Source organism: Echiichthys vipera, assembly GCF_963691815.1.
Source record: "Echiichthys vipera genome assembly, chromosome: 20".
NCBI lineage: Eukaryota > Metazoa > Chordata > Actinopteri > Perciformes > Trachinidae > Echiichthys > Echiichthys vipera.
The window spans coordinates 18,093,794-18,120,700 of NC_139845.1; the positions used below are offsets into that span (position 1 = coordinate 18,093,794).

At 41.3% G+C, this 26,907-nt stretch overlaps 1 protein-coding gene and 1 long non-coding RNA gene across 3 annotated transcripts in view; both read right to left on the bottom strand.

The window, feature by feature from the left end:
- LOC310962596 (receptor-type tyrosine-protein phosphatase zeta-like) overlaps positions 1 to 26,907 on the bottom strand; it is a gene marked incomplete at both ends in the record, with an annotated part of 48,228 nt that overhangs the window by 5,081 nt on the left and 16,240 nt on the right. The window contains 19 exons of the mRNA XM_083935102.1: positions 1,589 to 1,723; positions 3,179 to 3,261; positions 3,348 to 3,444; positions 4,056 to 4,076; positions 7,581 to 7,666; positions 7,782 to 7,873; positions 8,005 to 8,149; positions 10,396 to 11,937; positions 12,775 to 13,002; positions 13,946 to 14,126; positions 14,344 to 14,790; positions 15,278 to 15,330; positions 15,445 to 15,571; positions 16,744 to 16,928; positions 19,436 to 19,586; positions 21,807 to 21,964; positions 22,366 to 22,432; positions 22,535 to 22,630; positions 22,740 to 22,891. Of these exons, the coding sequence (XP_083791228.1) occupies positions 1,589 to 1,723; positions 3,179 to 3,261; positions 3,348 to 3,444; positions 4,056 to 4,076; positions 7,581 to 7,666; positions 7,782 to 7,873; positions 8,005 to 8,149; positions 10,396 to 11,937; positions 12,775 to 13,002; positions 13,946 to 14,126; positions 14,344 to 14,790; positions 15,278 to 15,330; positions 15,445 to 15,571; positions 16,744 to 16,928; positions 19,436 to 19,586; positions 21,807 to 21,964; positions 22,366 to 22,432; positions 22,535 to 22,630; positions 22,740 to 22,891 (4,046 nt within the window). The remainder of the gene's footprint in view (positions 1 to 1,588; positions 1,724 to 3,178; positions 3,262 to 3,347; positions 3,445 to 4,055; positions 4,077 to 7,580; positions 7,667 to 7,781; positions 7,874 to 8,004; positions 8,150 to 10,395; positions 11,938 to 12,774; positions 13,003 to 13,945; positions 14,127 to 14,343; positions 14,791 to 15,277; positions 15,331 to 15,444; positions 15,572 to 16,743; positions 16,929 to 19,435; positions 19,587 to 21,806; positions 21,965 to 22,365; positions 22,433 to 22,534; positions 22,631 to 22,739; positions 22,892 to 26,907) is intronic.
- Positions 5,814 to 6,907, bottom strand: LOC310962945. 2 transcript variants are annotated; one of them, XR_014593677.1, is made up of 3 exons: positions 6,840 to 6,907; positions 6,365 to 6,461; positions 5,814 to 6,088 (listed from the first exon to the last, which is right to left on the bottom strand). It is a non-coding gene; the product is annotated as an uncharacterized lncRNA (long non-coding RNA). The 2 variants fall into 2 exon arrangements; XR_014593678.1 differs by having other exon boundaries at positions 6,365 to 6,402; positions 6,840 to 6,901.

A 26,907-nucleotide genomic window follows, 5' to 3' on the forward strand; every position in this document is an offset into this window, starting at 1 on the left:
TGCTGGAATCCAGAGAGGTCGTATTTAAGTTTATGCTCTGCTTGTTCAACAGTTGTTTGATAAATTGCTATTAAAACACATTCAGAGAGTATTTGAATTGCTATTTTAATCTCAATTCTACACATTTGGTTGCTTGTGGTTTTCCTTTAGCTCTGGCTAAAACCTATTTGGGGGCACCAACAATGTCTCTATGGAGGAAGAACTGAGCTCTTTAGTTCCTCTGAACTCTACGGAATGTTTTGCCATCTTCCAGCTGACTCACTATGTGTACTGAGAAAAAGACAGTATTCCTTTCGTTTACATGGTTAATGAAAAACCATTTTCTGCAATTATTCACGTCTACATGAAGCCATTAAAAAAGATTTAGTTGGACCGTATAAACACAGCCTCCCCCTTTTCATTATTTCCACCAACTTCTTGAAAAGATCAGCATTCAGAAAATCAACGGCTACACTCGGAAAAAGGCCCAATCAGAAAACCAAACCGATTATGCTGTTCACATGACCTGTATCCAATTTGTAATATTGTCATATTCAATATAATAACAGAATAATAGTGCCCTGATAAACTCTCTGTACACTACCTGTCCAACACCAAACCGACACAGAACTGTATTCATTTAGCAGCCGAAAACATTCCCCTCAGGAGTTGATAGAAACCAAACAGCTACAAGAAAGTGAATCTGGCCTTTGCCAGGTAGACACAAACTGTCTGCTAGAGGTGTAAATAAGCTGCTGTTTGCCAACATGTTCACCTTATCAACTTTATGAGGTGATGTCAATGTTGCTTAAGTAGCCAAATAATCTATTGAAACTGATTTAAAAACCTTGGAGCAGCGAAACGAATCCTGAGACCTTTCTCATATTGGCTCAAACCGTCTAATATACTGTGCGATTTTAACATTACTTAAAGCTGCATACGGTAAGTCTGGCTGATCGAGTGCTAGTCAGTGCGTGTGCACCAGATTCCTGTGAATGCGCCCCTGTGTTCTCTCATCAAAAAACGACATTGAGTACACGCTACATGGAGGTAGGCTGGCTAACATCATAGATAGCAACTGCTAATGTCATTTAACATATGCCTAGCTTCAGGCGTGTGCATGCAGGATGATACAAGCTCTAGGTGCATGTAGATGTGCAGTTGTTTTCTAAAACAGGATGGTTTATGTTGTTCTAACGGAGCATAGTGTCGGTTTTAGTGAAAATGATCAAACAAATGTTACCGACTGCGACTTTAAGTATTAAAGTGCATGTATTGACACTTGACAAAAGATTGTAGGTAAATCTCTACAATTATTTTCGATGTCAGTGTCTATCCAGACAGTGTTGGATCTCACTTCCTGCCTGCGTATTGCCACTGACAGACCACTGAGCACTGACTCCAGATGACATTCTCATCACTATCTTGTTTTAGAAAACATGAAGGTAGAAGGCTTCAAAATCTCCAAACTCTACAAGCAGCTGCACAATATTAGAGAAGCTTGGTCAAAAGAAAGAGGAACAGTGAAATGGTCTGATATGTGTGTAATGTTACTGATTGGTGTTTGTGTGGGGCCGGTGGTTGAAGCAGTAGCAGAGAGACCTCCTACCCGTCCTTTCTCCTTGAGGTTGGTGATCATGACAATAACTCCAACGTTCTGCTGCCAGATCATCCTCCAGAAGTCCTCCCTGCCCGCTCTGAGAGGCCCCTGAGCCGCGATGTACGCCCTCGTGCGCTCATAACCCTGCAGAGGAAACCGCTTAGTAGTCAAGAAAAACCCTGGATGGGATGAACCATTCTAACAATGGCGGATTAGACCCATCTGACCTATAGTCTGTCATTCTGCCTATTAACCCTCTGAGAGCCATGGGAGTGCCGGCAATCTTGGCCGACATTACTGCCTTCAAGAGACTCTGATCTGAACCTAGAGTGAATATATTAGTATCATATGAAACTAAACGACCCCATTTATTGGTAATTTTTTCAAAGGGCTCCTTGACCTCTCACCTCAAGATATGTAAATAAACATGTGTTCTATGGGTACCCACGAGTCTCCTCTTTACAGACATGCACACTTTATGATAATCACAAAAGCTTGGGCAAAAACTACGCAGGTTCTCTCATGCAGTACAAATTTGTTATTGTCGCCTATTCTGAAATGCAGTATTTAAATATTTCTGCATACTGGGGTCCCAAAACAGTCTTGAATAGCGTAAATTTGGTCTGTCTGGAAAGCTGAGACTCTTGTAGATTCAATGAGCCCATCTGTATTCATGTGTGATGTTCCCCGTAGTGACCATTTCATTTTAGTGAGAGCAATTTCTGAAACTTGCGCTCTCTATAAAATGAGCTGTAGTGACCTCTAGGATAATCAGAGCCTCAGCATTCAGAGGATGGATGGTTTTCCTAGGTATACAGACAATAAGGGGGCAGTTTACACAACAGAAGTGCTCGCTGTCCACTTGCCAAAAAATGCAATTTTTGCAGAAATCTCCAAATGTTTGTTCAATCAATTTTCAATTGGTAAAATGGTTAAATGTAACACCAGATCTGTGTTACAAATGGTATCAATCCACAAATTGCTGCAATGATTAATGAGACATGACAGAGCATGAGAATGGGTATTCCCCCCCAACTGGTCAAGACAGATGGCCGTCCTCCTGTTAAAAGGAAGGTTTTCGTTATCACTGTGAGAACAAGATTGCTGGATAAATGCTGTATATAAATATTATTATTACTATTATTATTGTTGTTAAAGATAGTGTGCCTTGTTGGGTCTCTGTAAATCATGAATAAGTCATAGTTTGGTCTTTACCTACTCTAAATGTAAAGTGTCTTGAGATAACTTCTGTTATGATTTGGCACTGTAAATAAAATTGAACTGAATTTAATTGAATAGAATTGGCATCAAATACTTCCATCATAATGCTTGAAGCCCTCACACAATCTAAACCTTCAAAACTGAAATAGACTCCTAACAAAATACAATGTTTATTTCCGTTTATAACCTTGACTTGTACTGAGCCACGTTTCAAGTTAATCTTCAGGTTCCCAGCTGTCTGACTTCTATATGGCATCTACTGTTGACCTTCTGTCTCCCCCTAAACATCCCTTGTCCCACTCCTGTAAGACAGACAACAGTCGGTCTATGGTGGGTCTCAGAGGGTTAACATGCAGAGGCTGACAAAAACAAACTTACATCTACAAAGTTAGCGTTGATGTAGTCTCCACATTTCCCATCTCTGTCCAAACTGTTGGAGAGTTTGACTCGACTGTGGTCATCTGGGAGAGGAAAGGGTTAATCAGCTTCATCACCGCTGGCTTCCCAAGTCATAAACAAACATTTAACAGTGAGCATACTGACGTACAGGCCAGTATGTTGATGTATCTGTTCTTGCTTTTGTTGTCGGGATGGTTGGAGCTGTCTGCAGTGATGCCCATTTCCACCGTGCAGGCCTGCACCTCCTGAAAAGCAATATAAAACACAAATAAGACTTGGGTTAATTAGCACGATTAGAACTGCAGCCACTGGAGTGAAGGTGTTTTTTTTTAACAATACAATAGTCAAATGTAAACAGTGAAGACAAAACAAAGAATTAAACACTTGTGAATTAAGCTGTAACTAGAATTGAGAAGTATTGTGTGAGCACACATTAGGGTGACATCCCTGGTTCAAATGTGCTGAGGTTACTGTGAGTGACCTGAATTAAAGCCTTATAGTACATAAAGATGAGGGACGATAAGCAGCTGCAGGGATGGAGGGATTTTAATTCTAATTCATTATTATGAATCATTATCAATATGGATTAACACAATAAATAAACTTAGAATGCTCCTTCACCCCATCTCAGTTTGAATATGTCAGTAAATAGGCCCCTGCCTTTGACAATCCTTGATAATGCAAACTCATAATATACACATTTATATCCAAGTTGGTACCATTACTTGAAAATAAAAGGCTTCATTTCATTAGTTTGCATTGAATGTGACATCTGAGGACTCAACAGGGACGTTTCTTTTGAGAAGTAAAGAAAGGAAAAGAAAAGCACACCTCTGTGATACTGCATGTGTCTTACCTCATAGGATTCTTTGACAATCTAATGGAGGAGGGTGAGGATGCAGAAAGCACGACGATGATGGTGGAGGTGGTGAAAGGAGAGTGGTGGTGGAGGGGGAAGGGGGACAAGACGACAGACAGACAGACAGACAGGGAGTCAGTGCAGGTACAGGAATATGGGGTTCAGATACACACAGAGAGGCGGGGCTAAGTGGACAATGCTCCGATATCCCCAACTGAGCTGAAGTCTTTTAGCTTTCAACCATGTTGGCCTATTATTCTCATCTACACTGTAAAAATATTCAGGCAAATATTTGTGGGTAGTTGCAAGTCAAGGCAGTGATCTACCGAGTGCTCCTTTGATTAGAAAAGAAGGAGGTTAAAACTACACAACTACATCAGTCTAGACCAGGGGTTCCACAACTTGTTCAGCTCCAGACCAGAAAGAGAAATGTGGCGTCTCCCTGGGACTCAAACTTCCAAAAATACATCATAAATTTGCATGACATCTACATTTATTTACTACTGATAAAGAACACAACCAATCACAAATTTAAAATGTATATGAAATGTATTTATTCCTGTATCCTAACTTTGGGAAAGAGTAGACTAGATTGATGTAAAATGTGCTTTTGTTACTGCAGCTAACAAAAGGCAGGAACACTGTAACACAAGGGGGGAGCGCACACTGACAATAACACTACAATGAGTCCCATCTGTGTGTGTTACTCAGGAAGTTCATGCTAGGAAACAGGTAACGGATGTCATGCAGATGCACCTGTTGTTAAAACATGTCACCAAACTGTTGTATAATACTTAACAACTCAACTACATTAAGATCTATTCATTCACCAAAACCTTGTTCCCCATTCAGTATCTGCTCAAGATTTGATTAGCCTGAGAGCGTAATTGATTGGTTTAAGATTGGTGACTATATTTGGGTCAAAAACACCTTTTAATTGGGCCAAACTCCTTCTTCAGTTCCTTATTTCAGAATCCACAAACACTAAAAAAATTATACCTATTGGAAATACTGAATGTAGCTGCTGAAAAGCAAGTGCAAAGAAATGGTTTAAACCAGACACCCAATCCATAGAAGACTGGTATGAGATTATAAGTGAAATCTGTGTAATGGAAAGAATAACCTTCTCCGTGAGGCTTCAGGAAACTACATTTGAGGACATTTGGGAGGAGTGGAAAATGTATATTTCCCTGAAACGCCTTTCTTTGTTTACAGTTGATTATTTCATCCGTTTTTTAATGATCAGGGCCCAGTATTTCAAACGTGATCTGACAGGATTATCCTGGTCGGATTGGATTAAATCTAGATCTGATCTGAAAACTGGGTATTTCAACACAGATCAGGAGAATCCTGATCCTGAAGATCAGGGTTTCAGCTCTGGTAATCCAATCCTCCCCTGAATCCAGATAAAAGGCTGATTTGGGTATTTCAAAAGTTAAGTCAGATATCTGGATCAACTTGATACCAAAATTTCAGGATCATTTGAATCCCACCTCAGAGGTGGATTTGACTTGGATTGACAAACTCTCAGCGCATACTTCTCCTAGATATTGTTACTCAAGATGTTTGTTACACTTAAGTGTTAGTGTTGTACTTCTAACAAGTAATTTAAGTAATATCAAAAAATGTAAAGCATAGTAAAATTTTTGACCACACTGTAAAACTGCTGTAAATAAAATTACAATTATTTCTCAAATTCTAGTTCACCAAACATTGTAACTTGCATGTACCAAAACAGAGAAAGACAAAGGAATGCAGGGTCCAAACAAAGTTTTATTCCAACAAAAAATAATGTGACCACTGAGGACCATGCTATTTCAAATGTCAAGCTGTTTCTCTAACAGCTTGATTGTTAATTCTGTCTCTTTTTGCTGAAGCAGCGTCAGCTTAATTTGCCGTTTGGCCAGTTCAGTCTGTTTGACTGCCCTTTCGGTCTCCATTTTGAGGAGCCTCTCATAGGCTTCCTCATCCCCGGCATGCCTCTTCCGTCGCCGTCGCTCTGGCGCTGGCTCTGGCTCTGGCCCCCGTGCCTGATGTGGTAGATAGATAAGTTTATTGGTCACATGCAAAGCTAAAACCAAGGTTTAAAAACAGTGTAGTGAAATGCAAAAAAAAACAAGCTCTCACCAATGTTGGAGAGGAATTAGGATGAAGAAATGTTTCTAATTGTGTCACTGACCAATACCATGAAAGTAATGCCATTACAAATTTAAGCAGTTTCAAGCACTTTATTCAAACTCCAATTACTTGAAAGTCTTAAATGTATCAATACAATTAAAGCATTTTCAAGGATTTCCAGCACTCACCCTGTTGTAGCTGAGTGGTCCATGGCTGTGAGTGGACTCTGAAGGTAGAAGGTGTATGAGTATCTTAATCCACAATCCCAAATTGTGTTTATGTAGCCTACACAAAAACATGATATCATCACCAGCATTAGGCTACTGTAGCATTCTGAACCTTCTGAACAAACCTTGTAGTTAATACTCAAACTGTGTTGCGTTGTGTTTTCTAAGCACTGAGCAGGTCTGTACACAATGCAGCCTGCTTATACTGTAAATCTGCCGTGACGCTAATGATAGCCGCTAATGATAGCCCGCTAGCTGCTTAACACACAAGTCAATGGAGCCGCGTTAGCTCCCGTTAGCACGGCCGCGTCTCAATTAGAGATCGCCACGGCCTGCTTTTAATAAGGTGACAATTCAAATAGTTGGCTTGCATGATGTGTTGGTTGCCGTTCGTATGGTATTAAAACCGCTACACAATAGACGACGGTTAACTTACACTTTTGACGTGAAAGTCGGCTCTCTGCTACTCCTTTCATGAAGTAGTCCACCATGTTTCAGATCCCGGAGGCGGAGACTTGAGATTGGGAAATCCGTATCCGGCCAGGTAGAGATCACAGTGATCCGATCTGCCTGTGTTTTGAAATACTCAGATAAAGTCAGCAGGATCACCGTGATCCATGACTGAGAAAAGGAGGATTTCATTATCCGGATTATTCTGATCCGGATTACAAATTTTGAAATACTGGGCCCTGGAATATAAAACACCTTGTGTTCTGTTCAATTCTTGTGTTCTACAAATATACTAAAGGATCATCATGTAAAAGCAATAAATGATGACTGTGTGACCTGCTGCTGTACAGTGATACCAAATAAAAAATAAAAAAAATAAAAATATTTAATACGTATTTGAATTTGGAGTCTGGAATGAGGCCCATGCAGCACTGTCATAGGTAGTGCCATACACCCTTCTGTACACAGAAGTTATTACCACTGTGCTGAATTATATTCATAAAGAACATGATGTTAATAGAGTCATGGAAGAGCATTAGGGAGCTATGACACATGGGGTGGTGTCTACTGATGCACATAAACCAACTCTAACTCAACGCTGGTTAAACCGCAATCTCAGGAAATCTCCCTACGGTGTATCTAAGGGCTATCTTTTTTCAAACTATCTCTTGGCAGTTTATGTTATTGTTTTATTGAACTCTGATCAAATGATCAACATCCCACACACCTCAAACTCCTTGGAGAAGGTGTTGGTGGTGTGCAGCTCCATGACGTGCTTCACAAACTGCTTCACAGTCAGTGGCTCGTGACCGTCTGCAACCAGAGAGTGAACCTTTAACTGCATAATTAACACAATGATAATGTAATAAAGTCTTATGAGTGTGTGTGTGTGTGTGTGTGTGTGTGTGTGTGTGTGTGTGTGTCTGACCTGTGGCCAGCAGCAGGGGTGTAGATGGAGCTGATATGACTTTAGGCGATGCACTGTCATCTGGGTAGAAATTAGCCGCCTGGAAACAGTTTCTGTGACACAAACGAATCAGAATCTAAATCAAGTACACAGTGAACCTGCCTCAGGCAGACAATGACCCTGTGTGTGTGTGTTTGTGTGTGTGTGTGTGTGTGTGTGTGTGTGTGTGTGTGTGTGTGTGTACCTCCAGTAGACGAGTATGCCCACCAGTACCAGCAGACAGAGGATGGTGAGAGTAGAAACGACAGCCAGAGGAACCACTGTCCTCTTCTCCCTCTCCACACCTCCGACCAGCCCGACCCGAGACTCGTGGCTGCTGTTGCTGCCCTCTGAGAGTGAGAAGAGGCGGAGGAATAAGGACGGGGTGTGATGAGGCAGAGAGAGACAGGGGGAGAGCGTGGGAGACACAGAGATCATGTCAGTGTCGTGATCACTACATTTTTAGTTCAAAGCCATAATCCGTAAGAATCGTGATATCTTGTTTCTTGCGACATGTTTGGCGGTAAGATGTGATTTTGGGTGAGCCTGTTCTTTCAGAGCCTTCCATCTTGTCACGTTCACGGTCGCTATAGGTGTTGACTATTTCCTTTTGTTGCTCTTTTGTAAACTTTATTTCAACACTTTCACCTCTCTATGTCCAGTCCGTCCCCTATATGATACCCTCTTAAATCCATACAGACACATGTTCCTATTACACTTCTGCCCTTACTACAAGCCTGACTCAGAAGTTGGAAAGTTCACGATTTCCGAGTACAAGTGAAAGCAGCATAACGACAGTGACGATCTCCACGGGCAGACCAACCGCTGCTGACTGAGGTAAACAGTGTCACTAACAAGTGCTTTGATTAGTGGGTCATTTGATTATATCTTTAAGTAAGTTTAAGTAATTTTATATATCAGGAATTCTGTGACAATTGACACTTTTATGTATGAAATCACCCACAAAATCCAGGAAGTTTTGTTAAACATAAAGGGATGCAAGCAGGCCAGACACTCATACACAGACATGAGTCCCTGATTCGACTCTTTTCACACACACACACACACACACACACACACACACACACACACAAAACAGGCACTTAGTGAAATGATGTTGATTTAATTTCATGTTAAATAAGTCTTCCCGGATTCTGTTTATGAAATATATTGATATTATAGGACTTAAACAATTGTTAAAAATGCTTGGAAGAGGTAAGAAAAAAGATAAACTGAGATTAAAACGAGTTTAATCTTAAGTTTGGATCTCGGCATTTATGTTCAGTTTGTCAAAGATTTTCAAACTGCTCCTCAAACTTTTCAAAGAGAAATGATCTGACACAAATGAAACTTGCATTAACAAGCACGCACAACAATGTTGCAAACACGGCACTGACATAGAATCACCTTATTGAGATGATATATATGGTTCCTTATTAACAAATCCAGCAGAGACATTGATTCAGAGTTGTGTTTTCGACTCTGTTGAATGTAAGTCTAATATTTACTGTCCTTTTATCTTTGCGATAAGGTTTGTGATCAGAGGTACAGCTTTTAACCTGGATTTGTGGTTATCCTAAGGTGAGAACTCGCCATCTTTAAAGTACTAGCTCCAGTTTTTGTCACATTACTCCTACTGACTTTGCAATCTTGAAGTGCTGTATTGTCCCCTGTTTCAAGACTCTGATTTCTGTGATCGGTGAGGGGCAAGCAAAGGGCTAGGCTAAATATCAGCAGCTACTGTAAGTCAGACGGACCCTGAGGATTGCACCACAGGAGGGAAGTATTATGATGCGGATCTTACAGAAGCTGATTTTGTCATTCTCAGTCAAATTTATCTTATAGCACTCGGACATGCTGAAAATTGACAGAAGTGGTATTGGTGGTGACAATGTTGACTTTAAACATGCCAAATTAAAGTGTTGAAGATTAAGAGAAACTGTACATATATTCACTATATTCCAATATTATCCAAAGACATATATTCAAATGTTAAAGGGCAATAACTGCTAATGTGTTTTAACATCATGCATTTTAACCTGTTTGTGTTCAAACTACAAAACAGGAGGGAAAGATGGAAAAATGCAGAACACTAGACCTCTATAATGTGTGAACTCATTCATTGTTTTTTGTTCCACTTTGAGAGGAGAGACCTTTCTCACAGTGCATGTTGAGCCCGCGAGAGTGTGGATTGTTTTGGGAAACCTGGAGATAACTACTTTTCTGAACATGTCACCATGACAGCCATTCCTGTTCAACTGCATGTTAAATGACTTGACTCAGGAGGACTGATGCTGAAGTGTACTGTGTTCTCTTACTGGACCTTACTTACTACTAACTTGGAATTGATTCTGAACTGGTCATTGTGTTACGAGCTTTCCTTACAATCTGTCTCTTGCTGTAAGATGAGGTTGATTGTTGAGGAACATAAAACCAAATCAACCCGAGCGATGTTTAGAAGCTCCAAAAAGCTGCAGAGTGTGGTGATAATTCTGTCCTTTGACATGATATATAAAACAGGAGTGGACAGATGTATGAGAGAGGGGTGCCCTTTCTCATTCTGTTGCAGAGAGGCAGAGTTGAAGAAAAGAATTACCTTCCATTTCCTCCTCCGTGGCCTTGTTGCCATCTGTCAGTCTGAGCAGAGGGACCAGACGCCCCGACATGGGACTTGTTGCAGCATCAAAGAACAACCCTTCCACACTTGAGATCTGCTGCAAACTCTCACCGGTAACAGCTGCATCACTCTCCTCTTCACCGCCTCCTTCCATGTGTCCGTTGCTCTCCAGACCTCCGGTGCTTTTACCATCACCACCTCCCTCTTTGTTGTCCTCCACAGCGGATTTGACCCCGAAGTGACTGGAAAGACTTAAGTTTCGCCCCTCTCCGTGATGTCCATCACTTTTGCCATTTTCTCTTTCTGCTCTGCTGCCCAACAGTGTGAACTCTGTTGTAGGTTCATCCTGACTGACAGACGGCTGCAGACCAGATACAACTTCTTTACTGCTGTCTTCTCTTCCATCACTTTCCTTTCCACCTACAGCTTTGATACCTTCTTTATCATCACTGACTGTCTTTCCTTTTCCCTCTCCGTCTCCACCACCTTCTCCAGAGCCACTCACCTCCTCAGGCCAGCTTAAAACTCCTAAATTGGACTCGGTTTCATCCCCACTGCCGGTCTCAGTGTATATTGTCTTTCCTACTACAGTTTCCCCCCCTTCCTTTTCCGACATGTCACAGCCTGCTCTACTATCAAGCTTTCTTCTCTGGTTCCTGATGTTGAGCACTCCTTCTCCTTCCATCTTTTCTTCTTCCTCAACACTTAGCTCACGTTCATTCTCCTTCATTTCTTTCCCTGCCGCTGGTTCACACTCTGTCTTGCTACTTATTTTGCTTCCCGTATCACCGTCTTTTTCACTCTCCATCTTTATCCCTGTTGATCTACTCTTTTCCCCAGGGTAATCCGCCTTTAAGCTGATAGTATGACTAGTAGAAAGGTCCGTCTCGACCGTAGTGATGCCGTCCTGATTGAGCCTTTTGCTATAAAGACCAGAGCCAGATCCACTTCCCTCTGCTGGCCAGTCTGTGTTGGATTCCTCTAAATTATAGGGAAGGGACAAACTCAAACCTTTAGAGTCAAAGAAAGGTGAGACTGAAGACGAGCTTTGGTCTTCTTTTTGTCTATTTCTTCCGGCTTCCTCTTCATTGTATGGACGCGGCAAAACGTTCACACCATCTTTAATCCTTTGGTCAGTATTTGGGGTGTTTCCTTCAGCTGTGTTTGTTTTTGATAAGTTGATGGTACTCGGCAGAGTAAGGGAGTACTCAGTGATGAAGTGATCCTGAGGAGTGGGAGAGATCTGAGGGTGCTGCACACTGGAGTGCTCTTGAGAGGACTCGTGATGATGAAAGATAATGCCACTCCTGTTATCTTCAGGGAGGGCAGGGGAAGGCCGGACACTGCCGATGTAGTCGTTAAAAGGGCTGAGTGACTGAGGCGTGAATAAATCTCCTTCGGGGTCAGAGACTGCAGGATCTGCAGGGTTCACCGTCACTCCACTAGAAGTGTTAGGAGGAGTTGTTAAGCCAGAGGAAGGCTCAATGACTGGGTCCTCAACCTTGAACCTTGGTGTTATTGCTGCAATAAAAGCCAAAGTTAAACTCTTAAAAAAAAAAAAAATTCCGGGACACCAGCAGCGAAGCATGTCCTCTCAAAATGTGTTTGTCATTCCAGGAAAGATGGAAGGAAAAGTAAGAACTGAACTTCCCAGATTTGATGCACTAAGATAACAATGCAAGAAGAGAGCAGAAGAGTATTGGAAGTTATTTATTGAGCTGCTGAATTAAGAGACGTCATAAATCAACTTGGTGAAGGCGAACACACGAGGCACCCTCATGTTGAGGACCCTGCATTTAGTGAGGAAAGAAGGAAAAAGAACAACCACCAGAGTGCACCGCCGAGCCACAGAAAAGAATGCCGAGCCGGAAAAGGAGTCCCAAAAGACGATGCTAATCAAGGAGCCTGAGTGCACTCAGAATGTGACCTCCTGTGGAGTCCTAATGTGCTGCAAGACTTGAGGAAGAGTCATATTTCATTTCTGAACCAGTTCAGAGAGTCGCCGATTATCATTCTAATCATCATCAACGCCAGCTTGTTTTTTTTTCCGACCATCATTATTAACACCACCACCAACATTATCCACGTCACGCTACTACACAACATGCCACCAAGATCACAGAGCAAAGCAGTGATTAGTTTAGCAGCAGTGAGCTATTAGTGGAGTAAGGCAATCATCCACTGCAATTAAGTCCAGCTGTCTTGCCGCCACAGAAAAATAACAATTATTTTCTGCCGTTGTGTTAAATCCCTCATATAATAAATGAGTAGCCACTGTTGATTGAGAGTTAACATCATATTTTTTATAGCATGTAATATATATTTCTAGAGAGGGTGTTCTAAGGAGGTTCATCTTACCGTTAAACATGGGCTGGGTCGTATGCATCAGCGCCCTGAGAAGAGAGGAGGTGGTGAAGGATTTGTAGACTGACTCAGCCAACGTGTTGCTGGCAGTTGCCTGCTTTGCCGTGATCCAGACGGGGGACGAGGTGGAGGAAACCGAGGTGACGGTTTCTGGCAGAGGTTTGCTCACAGAGGCATCGGTGTCTCCAGAGAACGGCAGTGAGGCTTTGTCCACTTTATCACCTGTGGGATAGAATATATATAATGATGTTATACAATTTATCATGATGATCCATAGACTGTATATAAAGAATGACAGCTTCACAGCAGTCACTCCCCCTCTATAGCGGGGTTACCACATTGATTTAGTTTAAGTTTTGCTTTAATTTGTCATTTGATGCGATATTCTCCGTCCATCGCAGCTTATCCGGCAAAACTGAAATTAAACTGTCAAACTAGGCAGCGCTGATTTAATAGGAATCAGTGTTCTGTTACTGTTTTGTCTATTTCATAAAACTTCTTCAGAAATACATTTTGGTGTACTGTTTAGCTGTAATTTGAGAAAGTTTGTGAACCGGTCGCCATTCTTTTCCTGTTTCTAAACGGACCAAGCAACACCCCAACATGCATGTGCCGCTCAGCACTACGTCGATTTGTTGCTCTGATTGGTTCTAGGGCTATCTAAATGTGTCCAAAGGAATTTTGTCCGTCTCTTGAACTTGAAAATGTACAGAGGTTCCAGGCTTATACACATTTGTAAAATCCTAATAAAGAAAAACAATATGAATCATTTAAAAATGTTCATTACTTCACGTGACCAAGAAAATTTAAAAATTGCTGACAAAACATTCACTGAATAAAACTGGAGAAATCAAAGTCAATACTAGTTAAAAAGAATCCAATCGGCCTTCATTTGGGCTTGCGATAAAAAGTCAGCAAAAAAACATCAAAAGTGAACAGCCATTTGTTACAATGAATGCAACGTTGCAGTAGTAGTTGAACATTGCTACAGCTAAACATTTATTAAATCCATCCATTTTAACAGCATAGGTTTTAATTTAAAATGAAGCTATTGAAGCATCAACACACAATCTGAGCATGTCAGTGTTTGGTGAGCAGAATCTTCTGCTGGTTCCTATTCTAATGTTTATGAGCTCAAATCCCTTCTCTTCAAATAAAACCTGACCTGGCAACACAGCGGCAGCAGACACGGTTGTAACAGAGGTTTCTAGTGGAGAGTTGTTGACTGTGTCTTCATAGAAGATATCTGTGACCTGGATGTCCTCCACAGGAGGGGTGTAGAGGTCCGACTGGGGAGAAGGAAGGCCAATTTCTCTGGCTTGGTCTGGTTGACCATGATCCCCTGACTGCAAGTAGAACAGGCAGTACGCAACAACACTGAGAAAACGGCAAGGACATGAGAAAACTCTGTGGACAACATTAAACTCAAAAATACCCAAACCACTATAAGCAACTTTGCATTTCCATTTTGTGTGTCAGTTTGTCTCAACATTAGGTGTGACATTGAGTCAGCTCTGAGGCTGAAGGAAAAAAATAAACACACTGAGAAAAAGAGTGAACTACCTGAAGTGGCAACACTGACAACGAGGCCTCTTCTGTGATTTGTCGACGAACCGTCGGCAGCGTTGTTGCCCGGGCAACTGGAAACAGGAAGCCCGGCTGCTCAGTTATGTCAGTTACCCATATTGCACCATTGCCATCAAATCCAACATTAGTAAGCGGCTTTTGTGTTGGATCACTGTCCTCGTAAATCCAGTTCTCATCCATATTGTCGGGAGTCGACCTGTTCCGGTCAAGTTTCTTTTTCACATTCTGTTTGAGCCGGGTTTTCTGTAGAATGGCGGACCCAGAGGGTGTCTTTGGGGTTGATCGGGTGCTGACCTGGACCGGCAGGTTCTGGTAAACTCTGGTCTGCTCCACTGGGATCTCCTCCACGGGGCTGTGGTCCTCTTGAGACAAATCCACCTGATTCTGGTTCTGTGGCCTCTCTGATTTAGCTTTAGATGAGCTCTAACACAAGGAAGAGAGCGCTACTGTGAGGAGCTGTGTCACAAAATGTTTGCCTATATTATCAGGAGGGACGTGCCTTGTTGAAGGAGTAACAAACAAAGATTAGTAAGGACTTTTTTTAAATGAGTGAATATAAACAACCTACCAAAGACACAGTTTGGTGTCTTATTTACTTCTTCAGCGTTCAAATTAACTGATAATATGGCAGTAATAAGTTTTCTCCATTAATGCAGGGTTTCTCTCAGTGAGAAAAACACGGTAACATTAGAGTCTGTTTTTTTATCTCTTCCAAACACGCTGGAGGGTCCTGTATAACCTTCTGTACCGCTCTCCAACACTCGCTGACAAGCCTCTATAGACATAATGAGACTCATTTGCATAATAATTAGGTTCACTGATACGACTGAATGCAGGGCAAACTTCAGCACTGAAAAGTGATTCAGTTAAATGAAAGCCAACGTGCAGAGTGGTGTCAGGTGAACCCTACCTCCCTTTTTCCTTCCAAATCTTTTGTGCCAGCGTCCGGATCTGAATCACTTTCTAGAGAGAGAGAAATAAAGACTCACTTTAGTAACTGGAACAGTGTGTTTGTGTGTGTGTGTGTGTGTGTGTGTGTGTGTGTGTGTGTGTGGTTGTGTGTGTGTGTGTTTGTACCAGGGTCTTCTAACGGCATGTCCACTATAATCTGGTCGCTCCATCGTCCTCTGAGTCCATTGGTGCAAATGGCGACCACCTGAACCACATAGCTGCTGTTGGCCAGCAGACTGGGGATGATGGCGCCCTGTAAAGTCCCAGAGGTGAGTTCTGATCTATTTTTCAGTAGATTTGGATACATTTGCATTCATTCACTCACTAGCACTTGGAAAAACAGTACTGAACGTTTCAACCAGTGCTCTAGCATTTGTATCTATCTATATCGATTCCTCTGCCTGCTTGCTAATTCAGCAGAAGTAGATGGTAGTTTCTTGGTTATTAAGCAGTTTGTAATTCTACAAGTGTGTTTATTTTCCTCCAAAATGCAAATATATGGGTGTCTTTTTTTAATCAGAATCATATTTTGCAAACTAGCAGAGCTCTTTCCACGTGCCCATGGTAACTGCAGAAACACCCCCTGGGGTTCAACTACCCCTGGTGGGGAATCACAGATTTAAATATCCCCTATATCCCTAAAATACTTCTAATAATGACTTGGTGGTTTCCTCTTAGTTATTGGAAGTTTTGGGAAAGAAAATGTCCATAAAACACTGCTAACCATGCTGTGTTTGACATTTACAGTACCCTTAATGAGAATAACGTGTCAAGTTACACATATATGCAAATAACAGTTGTGTAAAAGCTACCCCATGCTCATAATGTCTTAGAATAAGGACTTGAGTGCATCTCTATTGATGTTAATCAAGTCATAATTGCATTATCACAGTGTTTGCAAATCAGAAAATAATAAATTATGCCCCTTGTGAGTATTTATTCGATGTTTTCATACACATATAAGGCTAAACTGAAGCTGCATCACACGTTTAGTACGTCTTTTGTGTTGCATCAGGTTGCTCTGAATATTGACTACTCAGTCTACATTCATGCAAAGGCTTGTGCGCGCACACCCTGACTCTCACACAGATCTACATATAACTACACATACGCAGATGTGCTGGTCACATTAAGGGATGCTCAGTGACTCGTTAAGAGGCCGATATTGATCGTGGCTATTAATCAATCAATCACTTTGATCAATCCAGAGCCAAGCAGCAGTGACAGAGTGAGAGGGGATGTTTGACAGAATTCTAAAAAATGATGCTATTTGCTGCAGGAGAAAAGGGACTGACTGTAATGTTAAGAAATTCAAATGTATGTGTGTGGACTGTAGAAAACGGTGTAATACATTAGTTGAAAGGACAAGCAGTCAAAGGTGAGTGTACTCATGGGTGATTTGTTTTGTGGAGAGTTCTTTCATACCACGTCCTGGTCGCCGTCTGTCCTGTACTCCTGCTTGCTCTGCTCTCGGCCCTGAAGCCTCTGGTAGGTGACGGTGTACCAGTCGATGGTTGTGTCGTAAACCGCGCGGGGACGCTCCCACGTCACCACGATGGTTGTGTCATTCTGGGCATCAGCCTGGACGCTCTCTGGCTCTGAGCTACAGGCTAGAGATGGCAGAAAGAGGGGAACAAAGAGTGTTGTCGGTGTGGATGTAACACAGGTAATAAATAATAAGCCAATCAAAAATCTGAAAGAAAGAATAAAAAGGTACAAATGAACATCTGAAACGCACAGAAACGGTGCAATGTCTCACATTAAGTTCAGTGTTGCTGAAGGTAACTTAATCGACCGCATGGAAAAAGGAAGAAAATAGGAATCCATTTTAAAAAAGCACAGCTCAGGAGGTGGTGAGTGTGGCAATGGGATGTGCATGCATGTGTGTGCATGGCTGCATGAATTTGTTACAGACAGAAAGACCCTCTTTCAGAATTTCTGAATACTTGATTTCAATTTCAAAAAGAACTGCAAAATAAATTGCCTGCGCAGAGAGGAGCAGAGGCACACAACTACAAAGCCGAGCTCCCTGGCAACCCAAAAGACCTACTTTACTTAAGGGTCGACTTTATGAAGATGGAGAGAATTATATCTTTGTATGATCATGACCTTGGAGGACAGTATTAAAGCTAAAAGGAAGCAGAAGATGGGCAGTCTTTTCTGTCATGGAAAAAAATCTGATTCTTGCTGTATCTGCTGGGAGTTAACAGTACAGTTGATCAATAGCAGTGTCTCAGCCAATACTGGAGATCTCTGCCAGTGCAAACTCACTTTCTGACCTGTTTTTAGAACTCAAACTCTCTGAGAGCAGGCAAGTGATGGTATGGCTTTTCAGCTGGCATCAAATTAAGCTCAGGGGAATGAAGAAAATGTTTTCTGTGTGTGAATGTCTGTTATCTAAACCGTGAATGTGAATCCAAAACCGTAAGCAGGACAAAATAATACTGTAAATGAAGAAAGAAACTGCAGACATGAGCAGTTATCGGTTCTCGTAGATGGCCTATGGGCACTCTGCCTGCCCTAAAGTCAGAACAGGCTCAGCACAGAGAACTCACGTTTGAATATAAAACAGAGAAGAGCAGCCTAGTTATTGGAAGGTTTTTGCATTTATTCACTTTTTTTGCTTTAAGAACTAACTGGAATTAATCCACAAATCATTTCAGATCTATTATTTTCCTGATGGTTTTGGGTTTACATCCACGCTTTAGAGATAACATTTACATTCCAGTAAGCGGATTTGATCCATTAAAAAAAGCTTCAGAAAAGTATAGTGGTGTTATGTTTCTGCTGAAGAGCGCTTGTCTCGTGTAAAATTGCAGGAGTGTTTTGTCATAAACAGATTGTGGGGTTTTTCTAGGGGATGAATGGTGTTATTATTGTTATGGTCATCAGAAGTGAATAGAAGTACCTAAGTACCACTTTAACACAAGTTGGTCTGAGAACAGACTCAGCTAAGTGTTATGGAACAGTAGCAAGAAGTACAGAATTATAGTTTACAGTCCACAAGGTGTTATTGAATGCCATGTGCTTCATTATCATGAGACATTTGGCTGCCGTGGCTTCTTTTGGCTCAGTTAGCCCCGGTGTGTACTGAACTGAACTTTAAGCCTAAAATATATTTTAAACAGGTGCTTTATATAAAAACCCTCTGTACAATTGAACAGGGGAAATTAGCTATCCAGATTTCAGCTGTAAAGTAAGGATTTGAATATGAATGCCTATCATATTTGAGATTTCAGGATGTTTAAGAGTTCAGAATTGGTAAATTCTAGGGCAGCGGTGTTAAACTCAAATTCACAGTGGGCCAAATTTCAAAACTGGGACAAAGTTGCGGGCCAAACTACAAAAGAAAAAAAAAAAAGACTGCAAATGTTTCCTGTTCTTGTCGTGGTGTTTCTCATGTTGGATTCTTTGGTCACAGCCACAGTGGCTCTGCAGACGAGACAGACAGCTCTTTACCTTCATAAACAGATCATCTGCCTCCCACCGGGGCTGAAAGCTCCTGTTCTCCATCTTTCTTTTGGACGTTTTTGGGGAGGGGTGGATTAAGTTTGTCAGAAGAGACTGGTAGCATGGATGCTCATGTTTGTTAATAGAAAAGTAACGTTGTATGTGCTTTATACTCGCGGGCCAGCTCTCATAGAACCTAGATATGATCTTGCGGGCCAGATTTGGCCAACGGGCCCGAGTTTGCTAACCCTGTTCTAGGGGGGGATTAAAGCGATATTAATATGTAAGTAGATAAAAGGCAACAGTGACAGATAAGACACGAACAATATGTAAGCACTGTAAGAAGATAGTGCCCCGTAATACAAACAAGTAACACGTGAGCCCTGCAGCTTCTATAACATCAGGCTACAAGTTAAAATCACAGTGACCGAACAGATTGTGTATACAATTAATTGAATTAAATGAATCTGCAATATAACTAGTTACTGTGGTTGTCAAATAAATAGTATAGAGTAGTGTGTTAACAAGTAAGTAAAGTGAATAGATTGAATGGGAAATGAATGAAATACACTGAAATGAAATGACTTCAAATGAGTTAAGTGTAGAAATAAACGATGGCAAAACAAACAAGCAGCAAACTTTTAGTTGGGGTTGTTTGATCACGTACTGGGTGTGAGCACGTCCTCCACTCCAGTGTACGAGGCAAACACCTGACCCATGAACTGCTGCTGTTGCTCTCTGAAGTTGTTCTGCAGGTAATCCGTCAGGATCACATATCCAGCCTGCTCCATGGTCATCACCTCACAAAACACCTCCAGCTGGGTACAAAGAGACAGCCAGACAGAGAGAGGAGAGTTGAACAGAGAGATGTGTGTGTTGCAAATTTATCTTTCCCAGTTCCTGTGCAGTTGCCAAATAAACCCCAAATTGATGCACACGAGGGTGTGTGAGCGTGTGTGTTTAAGAGGCTTGTGTTGGTGCCAGGCGGAGGCAGAGAGACAGCGCTGCTCTATTTTTGGTTAGCTACGATGTGCACGTGTCATGCTTTGCCACCCCAGTTTCAATCATGCAAACACAGACACAAGTACACACATACTGTACACATGGAATATACACACAACCACTTTCATGACCTCATTCACTTTCCATTATTCTGATACATAATTGATGATCATTACACTGATGATCTCATTCAAAGTGGCCGCTCCTCAGAGGTGCTTGAAAGTCTTCAGCCTGCAGTAACGTCACAGTGTCAGTTTGTGTTGTCGCTGCATGACAGGCCTTTATTATCAGATCATACCAACACAAAAACACTGGTCTGTGAGTTCACATTCTGGCTAAACCTGTCACACTGTATCACTTCAGTGTGAGGTTTTATTTGTATCGTGTGCACAGCTGACCTGAAACCAGGCACAGACTACAACCAGATACAACAGCTACAGGCAGCAAAGATGTTAAACATGAAAAAGGTCACTTTTACCGTGTTTGTGCACATCATTTTGAGTGTCTGGAGTTTATGTACCAACGTACAAAATGTCAAATAAAACAACCCTGTCACTTTTTTTGAGAAAACATGGGATTCAACAGGTCATTCAGTTTTGGCTCCCCATCCAATGACTCATGCAGGCTTCCTGAGAATTAGATTGCCCTATTCCGAGTGTGTCCACCCGAACTACCTTTGCAATGGTGTGCCCCATTTTTCTCCCACGCCATCAGAGCAGAATGGGGTTTTTTATGAGGGGGTCTTAAAGTGGCAGACAAAAGGTGAATACAGCTATATTCAGAGAGACAGTATGAGAAGAATAATGTGTGTTTTGAACATTGAAGCGTGTAATTATGTTCTAGTACACTGGTTCTCAAACTGTGGTACAAGCTCTCTCTGGTGGTATCTCCAAAATATAACAAATAAGAAACTTTACTAAGAAAATACTTCTGTGAAATGTAATTTAAAATAGGTTTAGCATTTTCTGTCATATTTTTGTTTCATTATCAGCCTAATACGTAGTCAAGAGCTAAACACTGACACTGAAGAGGGTAAGCAGAGGTAAAATGATTGGTTTGAAAACACTGACATGTCAGTTCTGATGTCCTTCCTATAGCGTGGCTGTGGCTGAAGACAGTCAACAGTAAATAATCTTCTGATTAGGAATAACCCTTCCTGTCTGTAGCTGAATGGTGTAGGCCTACGCTACTGTATTTTAATGTTGGTCTTGCTGGTGGTACTTGAGAGAGCCTGATATTTTCTGAGGTGGTACGTCATGTACAAAGTTTGAGAACCACTGTTTTGGTAGAAACCTCAAAATAACAGTATGAACCTGAAAATAAGCAGAATATGTGCCCTTTAACTTAACAGGAGATGTTTGTCTTTTTTAACAGAATATGCAAGCCACTGTAGATTTATGTTGTTGTGTGACCTTTATAGGGCTGGGTGGTTACAGTGAAACATCATGATGGCATTGTTGCTGGGGGTGGGAGGTTGGTTTGGGGGCTCTTTTTATGGGCTTGTCCTATAAAAGTGTTAAAATGATGTATTCGAATTTGATATTAATTAATATTCAGGCATCTTGCTCTCTGTGCATCTCGTTACACGACTAGGTCTATCTGTTCCTCTTAACTTTTGCGTTGCTTGAATGACCACTCAGATTGCGGACCGGGGCTGAACGAGACATTCAAACTGTGAACCGAAAGTCAAATCACACAGGCACGATGAATCATGATGTTGGGCTCAGTGGTCGGTGACCGTCAGACACCAAAATAAATAAATAATAGTTTTTTTTCTTTTTAATTATTTAGAATATTAAGAATCCAAATTTGCATCATAAAGCTTTTTTTCTTACACAATGCTCCGTCAATTTAGCATTTAGAGTTGTTGTCATTGATTTCAAAAGAAGCTTTTGCCTCATGACTGTCAAATGTTCTGGAGTATGATGCTAATGCCAGTGGCGGACACCTGTGTGTGTGTGTGTGTGTGTGTGTGTGTGTGTGTGCGTGTGTGTGTGTGTGTGTTTGTGCGTGTGTGTGTGATAAAACCTACTGACCTGTGTTTCTGATATGGCCACAGTGTGTTTAAAGATGATCCATTCCACTGTTTCAGAGCAGGGAGGTGCAGTCAGTGAGCCGTTGTAGATGTAATATTTATCTGTGTTATTAGGCAGCAATGACCGCAAGGTGAAAGCCTCCATAGAGCCGCTCTTACCTGGTAAAAAAAATATCAGTAACAGAATGTCACAACAAACAAAACAAAAACAAACAAAATGATATAATTTAATGTCCATTGTAGAATATCTTAAAAGCTTTTGGAGATTTTATCCTAATCATATTTGGCAACGAACATCACATCCGCTTTTCTTTTTCATGGACACCGTAATGATTCTGTTACGTAGAAAAGTATGAATGATGAATCAAAAACATGTTTTAACTATTTCTATGTTGATGGAACAATATTTTAAAATTTCTGAACGCAATCACCTGATAAACAGAAAATCAAATATTTACTTAAATCTGTTTTGTTATTATTATTGTGTCACTTTCTGCATCCAGCTCCTTTCTTTACCCAGTAGTGACACAGAAGTAGCTCTGTACGTAGAGGTGACCTACCGAACCTGCTGACGGTGTTGACAGCCTCTATAACAGGACTGAAGTTCTCGTTGTCTTCCAAGCTGATCTGTGGGAATGAACATAGAGAGGTGAATACACACTGTTTTTCTAATCACTTCAGTTAACTGAGGAGGAACAGGTCGAACTCCGTCTTAACAGTTGGACCTACCTCAAAGAGCACAGCCAAGGCAGCGACCCTCCCTCCTTTGCTGATAGCATCGTCCAGACTTTGGAAGCCATCTGGATCATAACAGTAGATCTGCATCTGAACGAGAGCAACAAACAGTGAGATTAGCTGAACTCGTTATTGGTCACAAATGTGTGACCAATAAATGTTTTGAGGAGAAACAAACAGATAGTGTATTTTTCTGTACCTCCAGAGGGTATTTCATCCCGTTCAGGCTGTGTTCAGACCCCTCTGATGTTGCATTGCAGCGCCCCCAGTGGAAGGTGATTGTACTGACACGGAACCTGGAGCTCAGCCCTCCTCCACTAACAAAAGACTCCCCTTCCACACTGATGGACACTAAAACACACACGTAACAAAAACTGGAAATGTTAATGAGTTTCACTGAAGACTGTCAGGTTTAACCAGAGGAATGTTTGAGGGCTTTGCTTCATTGAATACTTTCAGTCCCCAATATTCAGCTGCTTGGCCTGAAGACTCTAAAGCTTAGTCCAAATCTGGATCTTCTTGCTCGAAGCGACTGGCAAGATGGTGTCAAGCAGTAATTCAAAACTTGTCTACAGTGATGCACAGTTGCAAGATCTATGTTTTCCTACAGTTCAACATTGTCTACCTGTCTAACATCGATATGTTCACGCGTTCATGCATTACATGTGGACATCATGGTCTTTACAATACTTCAACCGGCATTTACCGATTTTTTGGCCACTTGGGAATAAAGCTGTTCCAATACCGATACCAGTATTGGAAATAACTCCGAACAGGAATTTATTATTTATGTTCTTTTGCCACTATGAATGACTGTCAACCACATAGTGAAATAATGTTCTATGGCATTCATTCTTTATATGTATTTGCTCATGTTGGAGACAGGCAGCACAACAATGATAGCAATCATATCACATCCATACAGGGTTAGTAATATATATAGCTGTAATAAATAAGTGAATAATCAAATAATAATAGTAAATATTTTTTCAATGTACTGGTATCTGATTGGTTTATAGTATCAGCCAATTCGGGAAGGGAAATAATATCTAACATCTCTGCATTTTCTCTGGGTCCAGACCTTTGCATCGTGAAACTGTGGTTTCTCGACTGACAAAAACATTGAAAACCAATGAGCGCCGCAGGGGACTAACAATTAGCCAATCAATTGCCATGGGCTGGAATAACACCATTGTCAAGTTTTGTGTTTACTTAAGGCACGTTTCCATTTGGGTAAAATGTGGCTACTGGGAAAGTTGCAGGGCACGCCCTTTGAAATGTCCTCTCACTCACTCACCATGTTTCCATTACATAAAAAGGCTGGTGAGGGGTTTACCAGAGTCTGGAGGAGACGTACTACTCTGAATGGGCTTCGACCATCGGGTGATCAGCTCATCAGTGATACAATAGAGCAGTGTCTCTCTGTCTCCAAGAGAAAAATACGGAATAGTTGCATAGTTGACATTCTGACAGTTTAATGAGCACTTCAAGATATGAGCGTATTAAAGTGTATGTTGTTCAAGAACTACGATGAAAACATTTGACATTTAAGGTGGCCTGTATGATTCACAACATCAACTTATGTACGTAAGTAACATGAAAGAAAACACTCCTTAAAATTCCGGTCGCTGTGAAAGTGTGTGTTTGTGAGCTGCAGGCTTCTCTCACCGGGAAAAAAAGGCCTGGCTGTCCGACAGGGTAAACAACGCTGATTAAACGACCTCTCGAGCAACAAACATGCAAATTAGGGGCGTTTCGGCGAGATAGATCCACCACAATCCGGGTATTCGACCATAATGGAAACGCACTCACTGGCCACTTAGTTGCTTTCGTCATAGTCTCCACTGTAGCCTACTCCATCGTTATCATACAGGCTATGGTCGCAACTATTGTGACTGGAAAACAGTGGATAAACTGTTTTGACAACCTTCGCAAATTACTTGTATCACTATTAGAATATGATTCGGTCCAACAACAGTATCAAGTCTTGAAAAGCTGCATGATTGGTTTATTTGATCCAGATTCAAGTTGTCATATGGCTAAACAGGCAGTTAGCTGAAGTCTCTTGTAACTGGTTAGGGAAAATCAAATCCCCCTCCCTCACAGAAATCTGTTACAGTGCCAATAATGTCCGACTGAAGAGTGTAACTGGCTGAGAATTCTGTCCGATATCAAGCAATCTCTACTTGGGAACAATCTGCAAACATATTTACATTTTATTATCATATAAAGACAATAATGAAGCCTTATATTATCACCTTATTGTAATGTAATTTGTTGATATAAAGGCAAACTTGTAAGTAAATAGTACCAAAACAGTTGCAGTCCATTAAACCAAAACATTGAGCTGAAAGATGCTAAAACACTCTATAGAAGTGAAGGGAACTGAGGAGCCAGGTGATAATTCTATAAACAACTCTTTTCACATTACACATCCATTGGTAAAGGTCCTGAGTGTAACTTTTATAAACAGGTTGGTACGCAACTTCATCGACTTTCTCTGTTGTCTATAACACCCTATAACACTCCTATGTGAAGTTTACAGGACTGGAAAACTCAAAAGGATGTAATGTTTTACTCTATCCTGAGTTCCTTGCCCATCTTAAGCTCACCTAAAGAAAACCAGCTAAATATTTGTCTAGCTACTAGCTACTAGCTTGCAGCTTGAAAATTATTTTATCGGCTAAAATTACGAAGCAACCAACGCCAGAGCCATGCTGCGTGGCTAAGTTACAGCTAGCTGGCTAACATTAGCTTGCTTGCTAAGGTTCAATTTACTTTGTTGAGACTGTGCAGGCCATTTATTTTGCCTTTCATATCATGACAGTTATATGCAATATCGGTTTTAATATGCAATTTCCTCTCTGGCTTCACCGAAAGGGATTAATTTCAGGACCATTAATGTATAGCCCACACACACACACACACACACACACACAAAGCCTGGCTGTAGAGGAAAGATGGTGATGATAGCTCAGCTTTCATTTGTTTATCAGGCCAGACATCCCTCCTTTCCTCTCACTGTCTCTTCACATTGTCCTCATTTCTCTCCCTTTTCTCCCTCTCTGATGTTTTTTTCCTTCTCTCTCAGTTCCTTCTCTGCCTTTTGACGTCGATCTTCCTTCTTTCTTCATATGATATCTTGTAATGCCGTCCTTCTGGTTGCCTCTCTCTCAATTACTTGATCCTCTCCCTCCTTCTCTTTCAATATCTGCCTCTTTCTCCTTAAATACTCGCTGTTCCTTTCTCTCATTAACCTCCGAGTTGTGGATCTTTTTTTTTTTCTTGTTCTGAAAAGTTAAGCTTCTTTCCTCATCTCGGGATTAAGATGTTGTATTTACAGCACAAGAATAATGTACAAATCACTTCCATAGATTGCAAATACTACATACTGTATCTTCCTCCACTGCTTGTTGCTTGAATATGCGCTTGTCTGGGATTGAAAGGAAAAAGAAAATCTTTCCATCTTTCAATACAAGTGAAGCAGATTGTGGTCTGTTTTCCTGCAGGGGGATAATGCAAACATGGCTTCCATAGCTTGACCTGGACATGTAAAAAAGGTAGGCATGGGAAAAGGTTTTGGTCATGGCTAAATTATTTTGGAATTCCTAAGGAGTAAAGTTGACCTAATAAGCTTTTCCTTATTTTTGCTACAATACCAAATGTTAAATGTAGTAAAAGCCTCAAATATTTAGGTAAAACCAAAACCCTCAGATTTCAGACATCTGAATGCTTCCTTTCCAGCAGTTTTTTCAACTCTCAGCTCAAGGGGGCTTCAACTGCATTTCTTTAAATGCTCATCTGCTCTAGGCACGTTACTGCAGCATTTACATTGCATACACTGCTACGTGTAGCTACATGCTAACGCCAGGGAAACCTGTAATCTGGGTCACGGATGATGTGTAGTTTTTGGTTTAGATGCTTTCATTTTTCCACAGCAGAGTTCTGCTATACTCCGTTACAGTCACTCCCCAGCTACACTGATAAAAGGTACGGAGACAGCAAGAGCAGAGAGTTGTAAGAGAAATCCTGACCAATGCGTTTCTCTCTCTCCCTTTCTACACCGACCCCGCGTTCTGCATATGCTCAGATAAGGGTCAAACCGCTTAACAACCTGTATGACGAAGGGGGTTTTGCATCCTTTGCATCTATGTCGGACAAATACAGCCTGTCTAATAGCAACTTTTTTTCGGTACCTTCAAATGAGACATTTTATCGAAAAGCGATTCCCACATTTTCCGAACCGCCCCCCTGAAGCTGAGATGGACCAATTCCTGTCTCTCAACGTACAACACAAGCGACTGATATTTGTCACCTATAATAAGATTGCTCTTCTGAGCCCAGTCCCCACTGTATCACCTAAAAAT